The following is a 13454-nucleotide window of genomic DNA, read 5'->3' on the forward strand; positions in this document are numbered from 1 at the left end:
AAAGTGACTTATCCATGTCTGTTCTCTGGTTCAATGACTATAAAATTAAATGCTGAAGCTAGAGCAAATATTTCCTTCTGTATTCTGAAGTTGAATCTCATCCTATATTCACCATTTAAGAACAATTTTCTAAAAGTTTACTTCTTTCCAGAACATGCTTTAAAATATTTTGTCTTAGGTTATAGGTAACTCCTCACCACCCTTATTTAAGTTCCTTTATGACTCTCGTGTACTCTATTAAATAGTATGGGATTGCTTTAAAGGAAAAAGAAGTATTATGCAGTGTAATGATTTTAAATAGGAAGTTTTTATTATTCAACAAATAATTGATAAAGTGGAATCTCTTACATATGCTAAAGATAGATTTTTTTTTTTTTTTTTAATTTCAGGATTTCAAAAAGGTTCTGCAGAGAAATCTTGTGGCTTATGTTAGTCTCCACAGTCCTGTAAGGGGTAACTCGAGTCTCTACTCTATAACTTCACCGTCTCTTCAGCAGTTGGTAGCTGAGGTAAGGTGAACCACTTTTTACTAAAATGATTATGCAGAACTGCCTTTTTCTCTATAATCTGGAATTTCTTGAAATTTAAATTTTTGTTAATGCATGAAGCCATCTGTAAGTGTTTTAAGGAATGATCTACTACTGATTATATATCAGCGTCCCTTTAACCAATTTCCTATGTTCTGAAACTCTTATGGCTACAGTTGTAGGTATGAATTATCCATTTATAGAGAATGTGTGTAAAATGTAAATTTATTTCTAAAAAGTTGAATTTAGCTCTCAAATTCCCAATTTTGTCGATCTTGGTGTGTTGTAGTAAACTTGATTACTTTTGGATTTCTTCCCCTTCATTCATGATTTGAGTAAAGGTGGGACCTTTGCTATCTTTTCAACTACGTTTTAAGTTTCATCGTAATAGGGTCTTTGTCTAATTCCTGGAATGCTGTGATAACTAAATTTAAGATACTTAAAAAATACTGTTTAAAAAACATTTATGGGAAAAGGAAAGAATGCATTTTCTTACAAAGTAACTTGAAAAAACATCATGCAGTTTGTGATAATGTCTCACTAGGGTTATTTATTTCTTTAAATTGAGTCACTTCTCGCCTTTTCCAAAGAATTTTTCAGAATATCCTTCCTGTTTATTCGTAGAGTTCATGCTTTTACTTCTGCATTCTTTGTATGACTTTCAGTAAAACCGTATGTGTTACTTCTCAGAATGAAAGCAGTCATGCCACTACTGGAGGGTGGTTTCCTCCCAACCCCTTTTGGCGTATGTTAAAAAATGACCTTTTCGATGCCCACAGTTTCCAGTATAGCAGACATTGAACTAGAAAAAGAGAGAGTTAATGGACAGTGCTTTGGATTAGCCATAATTCTTGATTGAAATGTAATGCAAACTAACATTTTATGACTTTCATGAAGTGTTTTCTTGTTTAATAGTTTTCATTGACATTTCCGTATGTAGTATAATAAAGAAGACGTTATAAAAGATGAAATGGTTAAACCTGTACATCTAAGATCAGCGAAACCCCAGTGTGTGTGCCCTAAGTTATATCCTGATCTGTACGTGAGTTCCTGCTGCTCTTTGTACTGCTTTGAATTCTCTGACTTTCCTACATGCCTGGAAAAAACTCAGAAGAGAAAAATCAGGTGCGCTGTCTCCCTTGGGAAGTTAAGATATTCCTGTATAAGTAGGTGATCAGAATGAAGAAAATATGAGCTCAAATATCCAGAAATTAGGGAGAGGTAGTTTAAAAATTACATCTTCTCTTTCTCCTTTGCTATAATTTTTCTATTTGAGAATCTAGGAAGATATGTAATCATTGAAATTCAGAGGTAAATAGAAATTAACTATGAAGGAGTATCAAATCTACAGCAGTGTCTACCTATAGAAATAGCACATCTAAAGAAATGTCCCTAAGTATAAAGCTATTTAAAATATCTCAGTACATCTCATAACAGAGGACTGTAAAATATTTTTCTATCTCAACCTAACCATCTGAGAGTACAGCATGGTTTCTCAATTATGGCAGATGTACCTCCTTATTTTGGGGGATAGGAAAAACTCCCACAATAACTTGTATGATTTGATTAAAATAATTCAGCACTTGTGGCTTTTAAAGGAGAGAATAAAATGTTTCTTTCAAAGAAAGAATTCAATTATAACATCAGAACATAAGTGACTTCTCTTACAAACACAAAAATATTTTTCTCAATCTTAAGGTCTTTATATTTCATCATTTCATTTAGATTGTTACCATGTTTAAATGACGTGTCCCATATAATCGTATGCAAACCCCCCCAAAATAATCAAACAAAAACAAATTAAATATAATTCTACATGAAACAATATTTTCTATAAAGAATGCATGCTGACTAAATTGTGGATGACAAAAGTCTGTATGAAATATTAAGTACTCTTGTATAGCAATGTGTGGATTCTAGAAGATCTTGCTAAGTTCATGTAGTGGACTTAAATGTCAGGTGGAATCTTTAAGGAATTACTATACAGTACCACATTTTTTTTAAACTGGATGCGTATAGACTATTTTAATGGATCACAAGCTTGAAAAAAACCAAAAATGTGAAAAGGTTGCCCTTAGGCAAACACCAGTTCAAACTTCATTAATAATATGCTATCCCACTTAAGGAAGATGGTCGTCTCACTGTACTTGATCCATCAGATACTTTGCTATAGTGTTCTTTTTATTTAAATTACACTTATTCGATAAATTGAGTTATAGTTTATATAAAATAAAATTCTCCCTTCTTACATGTACAGCTTTATGAATTTTGACAAATGTATGCATTCAGTTAAATACCATCACAATCAAACTATACAGTGTTTCATCACCCACCCAAAAGTCCTGTAATACCCCCTGCATTCCGTCTCCTCCCTTCATCTCTAGTTCCTCGCAAACACTGATCTGACTTTTGCCCTTATAGTTTTGTCTTTCAGAATATCATAAAAATGGAATCATACGGTATGTGGCCCTTAGTGTGTGGGTTTTTTTACTTAGCATAAAGACTTTTACGATTTACGCATGTTGTTACGTGCATCAATAGTTCTACAGCATCCTGTAGACCACTAAGGGAACAGTCAGTCATGACCAGGATGAGTGCAATACCTTTGGAGCTCTCCCTCTGGTTCGATGCTCTAACTTTGGTTTTGAAATGAAGACAAATTAAACTGTTGACTTTAAGAAAATAAGTCACTTCCCTGAGATTGGTCCCCAAGTTTGAACTAAATCATCCTAAGTGGGGAAAGGTGAAAACTTTTGAAGATTCAGAAATGTTTAATTAAACTAAATCCACTGCCAGTGATTATAGGTTTTTCTTGGAATTCATGAAAGATTGACTTTAAAAAAATTGTCTGAAGAACAGTGAAAAGCTATTTACGGGTAATAGGAACTTGAGCATTCATTGTACTGCACTCTCTTCTTTTGGGTTTATTTGGAAATTTTTATTATAACTTGAAAAAATAGCCTCAAAAATCCTTAATTTTTGTAAGTTACAACACTGATAACTAATATTTTTTCTTTGGAAAGTACCAATAATCTACCAATGACTTACCCATTGAGTGGTAATAAGGGGCAATAACCAAGGCTTTTATATTGACGTTTTTAGCTAGTACTTTTATTACTATTTTGAACATACTTTTCTATTTCCTTTGTGCTACAAATATTTTTACAAAAGTAAAAATAATTAATTCACTTAAAATTAGCTTATAAAATAAAAAAGAATATGAAAAGGAATATATATGTATATGTATAACTGAAACATTATGCTGTACACTAGAAAGAGACATTGTAAACTAACTTCAACAAAAAAATTTTTAATTAGCTTATAATTTTTAGAATTAAAAAACTCAATTCAAAAAACTATAAAATTAATATTAACATTTCTTTAAAACTCCACATTTTAAATTATAAAATTATATATATTTTAAATTATAAATTAACTCCTTTGTAAAAATATTAATTTCATATTGATATTTTACTTCATATTTTATTTTACTCTGAAAAATACAGGGAAATAATTTTTAAGTGTTATAATAGTCATGCTAAAATGTACATTACAGGTATCAAAAATATGTCAAGTGTATAAAACAAAGTATTTTTGACAAAATCTAGTAAAATATTCACAAATCAACTTTTTAGTTTAAAAAATATCATCTATTCCTTAAAAAATTAAAAAAGAGTTACCATGTGATTCAGCCATCCCACTCCTGGGCATATATCCAGAGAAAACTCTAATTTGAAAAGAGATATGCACCTCAGTGTTCAAAGCAGCACTATTTACAACATCCAAGACATGGTAGGAACCTAAATGTCCATCAGCAAATGATTGGATAAAGAAATTGTGGTATATATGTACAATTGGAATACTACTCAGCCATAAAAAATGAAACAATGCCATTTGCAGCAACACGGATGGACCTAGAGAGTATCATACTAAATAAAGTAAATCAGACAGAGAAAGACAAATTATTATATGATGTCATTTAAATGTGCAGTCGAAAAAAATGACACAAATGAACTTATTTACAAAACAATAACAGACTGGCAGACATAGAAAACAAACTTATGGTTACCAAAGGGGAAAGGAGGGGTGATAAATTAGGAGTTTGGGATTATCAGATACAAACTACTATATATAAAGCAGATAAACAGCAAGGTACTATTGTTATAGCACAGGGGACTATATTGAATAGCTTGTAATAACCTATAATAAAAAAGAATATAAAAAATAAATATATATGTATAACTAAATCACTATGCTGTACAGCAGAAACTAACACAACGTTGTAAATAACCATACTTCAATTTAAAAAAACTCTCATCTACATGGTAATGTAAGAGATTCAGATATGAATCTCCTAGTTTTTACTTTGTGGTTCATGGTCATTTGGATTTGGATAATTCTTTCCACTTTTCAGCTATAATGAGTTAGTTGTTAGGATTATTCTTTTGTTTTGGTAGAATGTGTACACTCATTTGTCTTTGATATTTATCTAGCAGTGGAATTGCTAGGTCACAAGGTAGGCACATGTTTAACTTCAGTAGATGCTGCCCAAGAGTTTTTCCAAAGTACTTATACCAGTTTCACTACCACCAGAAGTATGTATGAATGTCCCAGTTGCTCCATGTGATCACCAACATTTTGCATTATCATTCTCATTGATGTACGGTGGTATATTTTTGGGTTTTAATTTTAATTTCTCTTGATGATTAATGTTGAACACCTTTTCACATACTCTTTTTCATATCCATTTGTAAGAGTTCTTTATATATTCTTGATATAATTCTTCTGTTGATTGTGTATTGTGAATTCTTCTACTAGCCTCTGGCTTGACTTTCCACTCTCCTATTCATCACTTTATTAATTTTTATTAATCTTTCTTATGGAACTCTTCTAAATAGCATTTATTGTTCCAGTATCTTATAACACAGAACATGGTAAATTTAATTTAATCTAGTGTTGATGTTTAAGGAATATTATAAACCTTTATAATCCATTCTCTTTTTCACAACCATTGAGTGCTTATTATATGTGTGTGTGTGTGTGTGTGTGTGTGTGTGTGTGTGTGTGTGTGTGTGTGTGTGTGTTTCATTCTCTGGGGACTATAGGATGTTCCGTAGAGATGAGTGGAGTGGAATACCCAGATCCCCTGAATGAGGAGGAAATTAAAAATCCTTTGTAAGATAGCTGCTTGGAAGAGAGCTCTTTCCTCAACTCAATTTCCATTGACCTCTTAAATACATAGTAAAGGATACAAGGTCATTGCCTTATTAATGAAACACAATTGCCTTCATGAAAAATAGATTGTAAAATTAAAGATAAAGTAAGATTTCTTTTCAAATAATAGTTTTAAACATTAGAATGCAACACAAACACACACATTTCTCTCTATATCTTGCTGTTTCACCTTTATTTTTTGAAATCATCTTTCATAGATCACAGAAGGTATTGATTTTGCCTTTAGAAAAATAGAATTTGATCATCCATATATTAGTCAGAGCTCTGTAACTCTCAAGTAAAGAGTGATGAAATTTCTAAGCGGTTATTTTGGGAAAGCCTGAAGCATTCGTACATATGAAAGTAGTCAATCTAGCTATCTTCTGCTTAAATGTTGCTTTTGAAGCATCTGCCAGAAGCTGGCAAACCTGATCAAAACCACACAATTACATCAATATTGTAAAACTGTCCACAGGATAGACAGTTTTTTTTTTAAGTCTGAAAAAGTGACAAAGATATATTTGTTTTATAGGGTGTTTTTAAAAATATTTTGTTTTTTTTATATACCCAGAACTGCTCACCCAAAATATAGTACATATATTTCAATTACATTACATTCATTATTGCATTGAGCCCAGAAAGAGACTACAGTATGACTTTGTTGTGAATATTCCCAGTCTGTTGCAGAGTTCTAGTATGTGATTAAGTATTTATTAAAAAAAAAAAAAAAACCCATCTTGTTTGACATTGCTTTAGGTGTATAGGGCACATGATAAGCAGATGAAATGCTCCTTTGCTCAGGAGTTTATGATTTTACCATGAACCTAAGACATGAATAACTAGATAAAATATAGGGATGAATATGATATTTGTATACCAGAATTTAAAGGAAGGAGGTAATGTGATTGGTTTAATTCATAATCGTGCATTAAATAACAGTGGCAAAACGTTTGACTGTACTTAGACTCTTGAAGAAATTTAACCATCTGTCTTTAAATGTGAATACTTTGATCATGTACCCAAACTCCTCTTTTACGTAACTACCAGTGCTTCTTTTCAAATCATACAAAGTGGTGTCCGTTTCTGTTTCCTTGCTCAAATTAAGAACAAAGTTGTACTTCTAGTCATTTCCTCTTGTGTTGCAGGGCACTGGACTGTCACAGCTAAGTTGCCATGGCACTTGTGCAGTCATTACTGACTGCTGTGGTCCTGGTTTGTGTTCTGCCTGACCATGCCTCTATTCTGTAGGTTGTAAAAACAGAACATGGGAGATACTTTAGCCCCAGAAGCAGATTGGTTCAGTTCTTGAAGCCTGACTTTCAAATAACCTAATTATTAATGAACGATGTTTATCTTGACTATATGCAGACACTCTAGAATTAAAAAGAAAAAAACAAAGCCCTAGTTTGCTAGAGCAGCCATAACAAAAATCCCACAGGCTGGGGGCCTTAAAGAACAGAAGTTTATTTTCTCACAGTTCTGGGGGCTGGGGATCCAAGCTAAGGTGGCCGACCGCCACCTTCTCACTGTGTCCACGTGGCCTTGTCCTCTGTGCACACCCATTCTGGTGTCTCTCTTTTTATAAAACGTAGTCCTATTGGATTCAAAATTATGATCTCATTTAACCTGAATTACCTTCTTAAAGGTTTTCCCTCCAAATACAGTCACATTGGTGGTTAGGTTTCTGCCTCTGAATTTGGGGAGGACATAATTTGGTCCATATTACTGACCCAAATGCAGAGAGTATTAGAGCACAGAAGATATAGCAGTAGAATTAAAACAGCTGCCTTTTCTTTTTTTCTCTCTCCATTGTTGATCATTTTAATGCAGATTACTGAAACAAAGCTTAATTTCTGTTATGCTTGCTTTAAAATATAAAAGTACAATTGACTGATATTCTTATACTGACTTGTCTTTTCTGATATATGGCATAGTTTCTGTTTATTTGTTTTCATCTTTTGTTTTTTAAGGAGAGACTGTTTGCACTCTTGTTCACTATGAATTCCAACTCTTTTCAGGGGATTCTACTTAATTTATCTTCCTTTCTACTACTCCTACTACAAGTAGTCAACTTAAGTGACCATAAAGACTAATAAACTGATTTAAAGCCCTTTCTTAGACTAATTTACCACTTCAGTAAAGTTTCACATTAAAAATTGTGATTCTATTGGCAGGTTTATCTGTCTCCTAGGTTTACAAGGCTTTACTTTGTGTTAAAACCAAGCAATCCCTCCAGTTTATTACTGTTTTACAAGGTTTTCTGTTCAGTATATGCTGACAATTTGCAAATCCCTTTTTATTTAAATCTAGATAGCAAGGGAGTCTTAGTGAGATCCTGGCTAAAACCCTGAATTTCAGAAAGCAGTTGGGTTAAATATGTGGGCAGTATAGCCAAAGAGCAGTGCAAACAATTTGCGATAGTAACAAATTTAGATTGAACACATTCATGCAGTCACCATTAATGTCACATTCTTAAAATGGTTTTAGCTGACTTTTTGTCTGTGACTTTTGTTGGGCATCAGACCTCTACAGGACTCAAAAGAATGGACCTCATTTACTCAGGAGAGGTATTAGCAAATCATCATTGTTGGCAAGTCAGATAAAATTGTTCCACCTACACAGCGTCATCAGTACAGTACAATACACTTTACCATTTAAAAAAATAAAACTTACTCGTATGAATTGTTACTTTTCCCATCTGATATTTGATATGTTTTCATTAAAAACCTTCCACTTCTGTCACCAGTTAATCATGTATTTAGCAACCACAATAGTAATGCTTTGCTAGTATGACACATGGCATTTTATGAGGGTTTTATGAGTAATGAAATTAATGTAAACAGACAACGTTTATGCTTTTTTAAAAAAAAGGAACCACCTCATTAAGCATAAGTAATGGAACAATTTTTTCTTATCTATTGGCATGTGCTTACCTTTGATAAATTGTGTAAGTTAAGGCTTTTCTGGTTTGTTTGTTGTTTCTCTTTCTCTCCATTATGTCAGTTTCACACACATGTGCAGCATTATAACTCAACATCTGTGTGCACCACAGAGTGATCACCACGGCAGTTCTAATTACCATCCATCACCATGCAGTTTACCCCTTTACTCATTTCTCCTAGCCACCAACCTCCTTCCCCTCTGGTAACCACTAATCTAATCTCCGTATCTTTAGGTTTTTATTTTATTTCGTTTGTTCATTTCTTTTGTTCTTTTAGATTCAACCTATGAGTGAAGTCATATGGTATTTGTGTTTCTCTGTCTTATTTCACTTAGTATAAGAACTTGTTTCATCCATGTTGTTAGAAACAGCAGGATTATATTAATTTAATGGCTGAGTAGTATTCCATTGCATATACACACCCACACACACACACCCACACACACACCCCCACACACACACCACTTCTTTATCCATTCATCCACTGGTGGATCCTTAGGTTGTTTTCATACCCCAGCTTGTTGTTTCTCTTTTTTAAGTGGTTTCTTAATCAAGCAATTTTGTATGTTATCAACAAAATATTGTTACCACTTTGGATTTGACTGTTTCACTTAGTTCTTTAACAAAGTAATTTGTTTGTATATGCTAACAATAAATTATCTGAAAGAGAAATTTTAAAAATTCATAGTAACATCAATAAAATACTTAGAAATAAATTTAACCAGAGATGAAAGACTTGCATGCTGAAAACTGTAAGATCTCAGTGAAAAAGGTGGAAGAAAACACAGCTAAGTGGAAAGATATTCTGTGTTCTTGGACTGGAAGAATTCAAAATGTCCATGCTACTCAGAATGATCAACAGACTTAGCACAATGTCTATCAAAATTCACGTAGCATTTTTCACAGAAAGAGAAAAATATCCTACATTTGTATGGATCAGAAACTACCCCGAATAGCCAGTCATCCTAAGAAAGAAGAACAAGCCTAGAGGCATCACACTGCCTGACTGCAAGCTATCTTGTACAGGTATAGTGATCAAAACCTCATGATACTGGCATAAATACAGGTCTGTAGACCAGTAGAACAGAATAGAATCCATTCATAAGCCCATGCATATATGAATATATATGTTTAATTTTTGACAAGGGTGCCAAAAATGTAAAATGGGGAAATAAAAGTATCTTCAGTAAACACCATTAAGAAAATTGGATATGCAAATGCAAAAAAGTAGAGCTGGACTCCTATCTTATACCACTCATAAAAATCAATTTTAAATGGATCAATGAGCTAAATGTAAGACCTGACACTATAAAACCCCTAGAAGAAAACATAGGTAAAAAGATCCTTGACACTGATCTTGGCAGTAATTTCTTGGATAAGCCATCAAAAGCATAGGCAAAAAAAAAAAAAAAAAAAAGAAAAGAAAAAAAAGAGCAAGTGAAATCACATTAAAGAGCCTCTGCAGAACAAAGGAAACAATGTCCATTGGAAAGCAATCTAGAGAAATGAAAGAAATTATTTGTAAACCACATCCCTGATAAGGAACAAAGACCCAAAATATATTTTAAAAAAATCCATAAAACTCAAGAGCAAAAGAATGAATAATCCAATTAAACATGGGCAGGGGACCTGGATAGACATTTTTTTCCAAAGAAACCATACGAATGGCCAATAGATACATGAAAAGGGGCTCAGCATCACTAATCATCAGGGAAATGCAAATGGAAACCACAATGAGAGATCTCCTCACACTTGTTAGGATGGCTATTATAAAAAAGACAAGACAGCAAACATTGTTGAGGGGGTGGAGGAATGGGAAACTTAAACACTGTTGTTAGAATGTAAAATTGTGTAGCCATTATGGAAAACAGTAAGGCAGTTCCTCAAAAAATTAAAATCTGAACTACCATATGATCTAGTGATCCCATTCCTATCCCATTCCTGGGTTTATATCCAATAAATGAAATCAGTATCTCCAAGAGGTATCCACACACCCAGATTCATAAGCATTGTTCACAATAAACAACATATGGAAATAACTTCAGTGTCCACCAACAGATAAATGGATGAAAAAAATGTTATATATACATATATACATAGATATTTAATGGAATATGATCCAGCCATTAAAAAGAAATTCTGCCATTTGAAACAACATGGATCCATCTGGAGGGAATTAAAAGCCAGAAAGAGTAAGAAAAATATTTTTGATATCATTTATGTGAGAAATCTTTTCAAAATTTCATAAAAACAATAAAATCATGGTTGTCAAGGTCTAGGGGGAGTGGGAAATGGAGTGATATAAGCATACATTTTCAGTTAAAAGAAGAATAAGTTCTGAGGATCTAATATACAGTTAGATCCTAGTTAACAATATAATGTTGCATACTTAAAAGTTTTTGAGGGTAGTTCTTAAACGTTCTTGCCACACACACACCAAAGTTACCTATATTAACTATGTAAGATGATGGATGTGTTAATTATCTTGATCTTGGTAATCATTCTACAATGAGTGTGTTTGTGTGTGTGTGTGTATACACATCACATCATCAATTTGTGCATTTTAAATTTGTATAATTTAAAAATTTGCAAGAAAAAATCTAAAATTAAAAATCTAAATACGCTCTTGGTAATGTAACAAATGTTTTGACTAAAAAAAATTGGCTCTCTGAAACAAAAGGAAGTTGATATAATAATAATGTTAAATAAATGGTTAAATATGCATGTGTTATGTGAATCAACTTTGCTTACACTGGTATTTTCCTGTGTGTGTTATAAAAGGTATCTACAGCTTTTCCCAAACTTGTTTTATTCTGGAACTTTTTTTCTACAAGCGTCTTGTAAAGTGTCCACAGATGCTGCTTTAAGCAAACCCTATATGCACCTAAAAGTTGGAATTTTTACAGAAACTTAAATAAGTGTTCAATCTCTTCACTTTGAAAGCGGATATCTTCAAATGGCAAGATCTACCATTTGCATACAATTTTTCAGAAACGCACCTCTATATACAGTGCTGATAAGACTTGAAGGCACTGATTATTCTTTCCCTTTGATCTGGAATTTCACCTGCAAATGTATAGCCTTAAGTATCTTATAATTTGACACTAATCTCTCCACAGTTACTACTGGTAACTATATTTTTTAGTTGCAAAGTTATAATTTTAAGACTAGAGTGATAAAAAAAAAAATTGAACAGTAGAAGAAATTAAGCTGTTTTAACCCTGAAACAATAGTCCTCTTGAGGGCCATGATCGTAATTTTCTGTATGTCTCCAAGGAGTAGAAAAATCATTTCAGTTACAGCCCAAGGAAGAATTCTTAAATAGGATAAATTACCTTAAGGTCTCAAACACTGCAGATGTTGTGAAGGAGGATCAAGTATTTCTTTGGGTGGTTGTTCCAGTAAGCTTTTGTTTATGTAGTAATTCACTTGTGAATTCATACTTTAATTATTTTTGTGTTTGTTTGTTTGTTTAGCTTCATAATGTATCAGAGAATCTGCAGTTGGTTTCCTAGGCTCTACTGTTCTCTAGGTTGTAGCTTTCATGTTTGTTGTTAACTTACCTCTGTCGTGCCTTTACAAATTCTGGCTCTAAGTCTATAAGCCACATATAATAACAGTTGGGGAATATAAGAGACCATGACAATTTTAAGTCCAGTGTTGATGTTGACAGCTATTTTCTGCGGCTGTGTAACTACATAAACATGGTGGGTAACTAGCTATTCTCCTGTGATAACCATCTCTTCCTGAAGCAGCTCCAAGTCATTTATCTGTGGCAGTCAGTAGTAACTACAAAAAGAATTAAAGGTGGCAGTAGCCTAGATATAAAATTAAAATAGACCTGAATCTAGAGAAGATTATAAAGATAAGCTATTTTTAGAATCACAGCTTCAAAACTGGTACCCTTGTCCACAGCACTCTTTTTTTCTCAAGTAATCCAGAATTATTTAGTTAGAAAATCTCAAATTGAATGAAGGGTATTAATTTACAAATTATGTTTTACATGAAGTTCAGTCAGCTTTGAAATAAAAGGACATTTTTCTAGCTGTATATAGAGTATCATCCAAAATATTAAGCAAATTTCAGTAATATTCAGTATATCATTATAGGTTAAGAAATTAATAAGTTACTGCACAGTCTCAAAGGAAGTGATGTGCTCTTGCTTGGGAAAGATGCACGAGGGTGGTTGGCATTTTCACTTTATCCTAGAAATTGAATTTGATAAAAAGAACTATGTACATTACAGAGGATTCCAAGATCTAATGTAGCTCCTTTTATGAGTTTATTGTATTATTTGTGGAAAAATTATCAACTCTACATGGCAAAAATAAAGCCATAATTAATCATCTATAATTTTGCTATCCCAAGAAAGCCACTGAGAATATTTTTTCTTTGTGTAATGCATGTAGCTAAATTAATACCAAAAGGAAACTGTCTGCATTTTTCTCTCAATATATTATAAATAGCTTACATTTCAAATATATATAGTAATATCATTGGAACATGAGTGAATATAGATGAAAGTTAAGTGTAGGGGAATTCATCATAATGTACTTAACAACTTTTCTATAGGTTTGAATTTTCAAATTAAATTTAATTAATGAATGTATGTTACTTCATTACGTAGCTATATTACCATTTGTTAACCAGTTCCTTTTTTTTGAACATTTTTATAATCTTTAAGTTTTTTTTTAAATTCTTAACCATGCTGTTATACACATAGTTTTACCAACCTCTTCCCCTTTTCCAGCTAGTTGCTTTATCAATCATTA

The 13454-nt window shown here is 32.6% G+C and overlaps 1 protein-coding gene across 9 annotated transcripts in view; it reads left to right on the plus strand.

The window, feature by feature from the left end:
* NAALADL2 (N-acetylated alpha-linked acidic dipeptidase like 2) overlaps window positions 1–13454 on the plus strand; it is a 1176025-nt gene that overhangs the window by 864999 nt on the left and 297572 nt on the right. For all 9 annotated transcript variants that reach the window (XM_031451310.2, XM_031451333.2, XM_031451340.2 and 6 more), the window contains one exon: window positions 390–509. In XM_031451310.2, coding sequence (XP_031307170.1) covers window positions 390–509 — 120 coding nt within the window. The remainder of the gene's footprint in view (window positions 1–389; window positions 510–13454) is intronic.

This window comes from Camelus dromedarius, chromosome 2, assembly GCF_036321535.1.
Source record: "Camelus dromedarius isolate mCamDro1 chromosome 2, mCamDro1.pat, whole genome shotgun sequence".
Taxonomy (NCBI): domain Eukaryota; kingdom Metazoa; phylum Chordata; class Mammalia; order Artiodactyla; family Camelidae; genus Camelus; species Camelus dromedarius.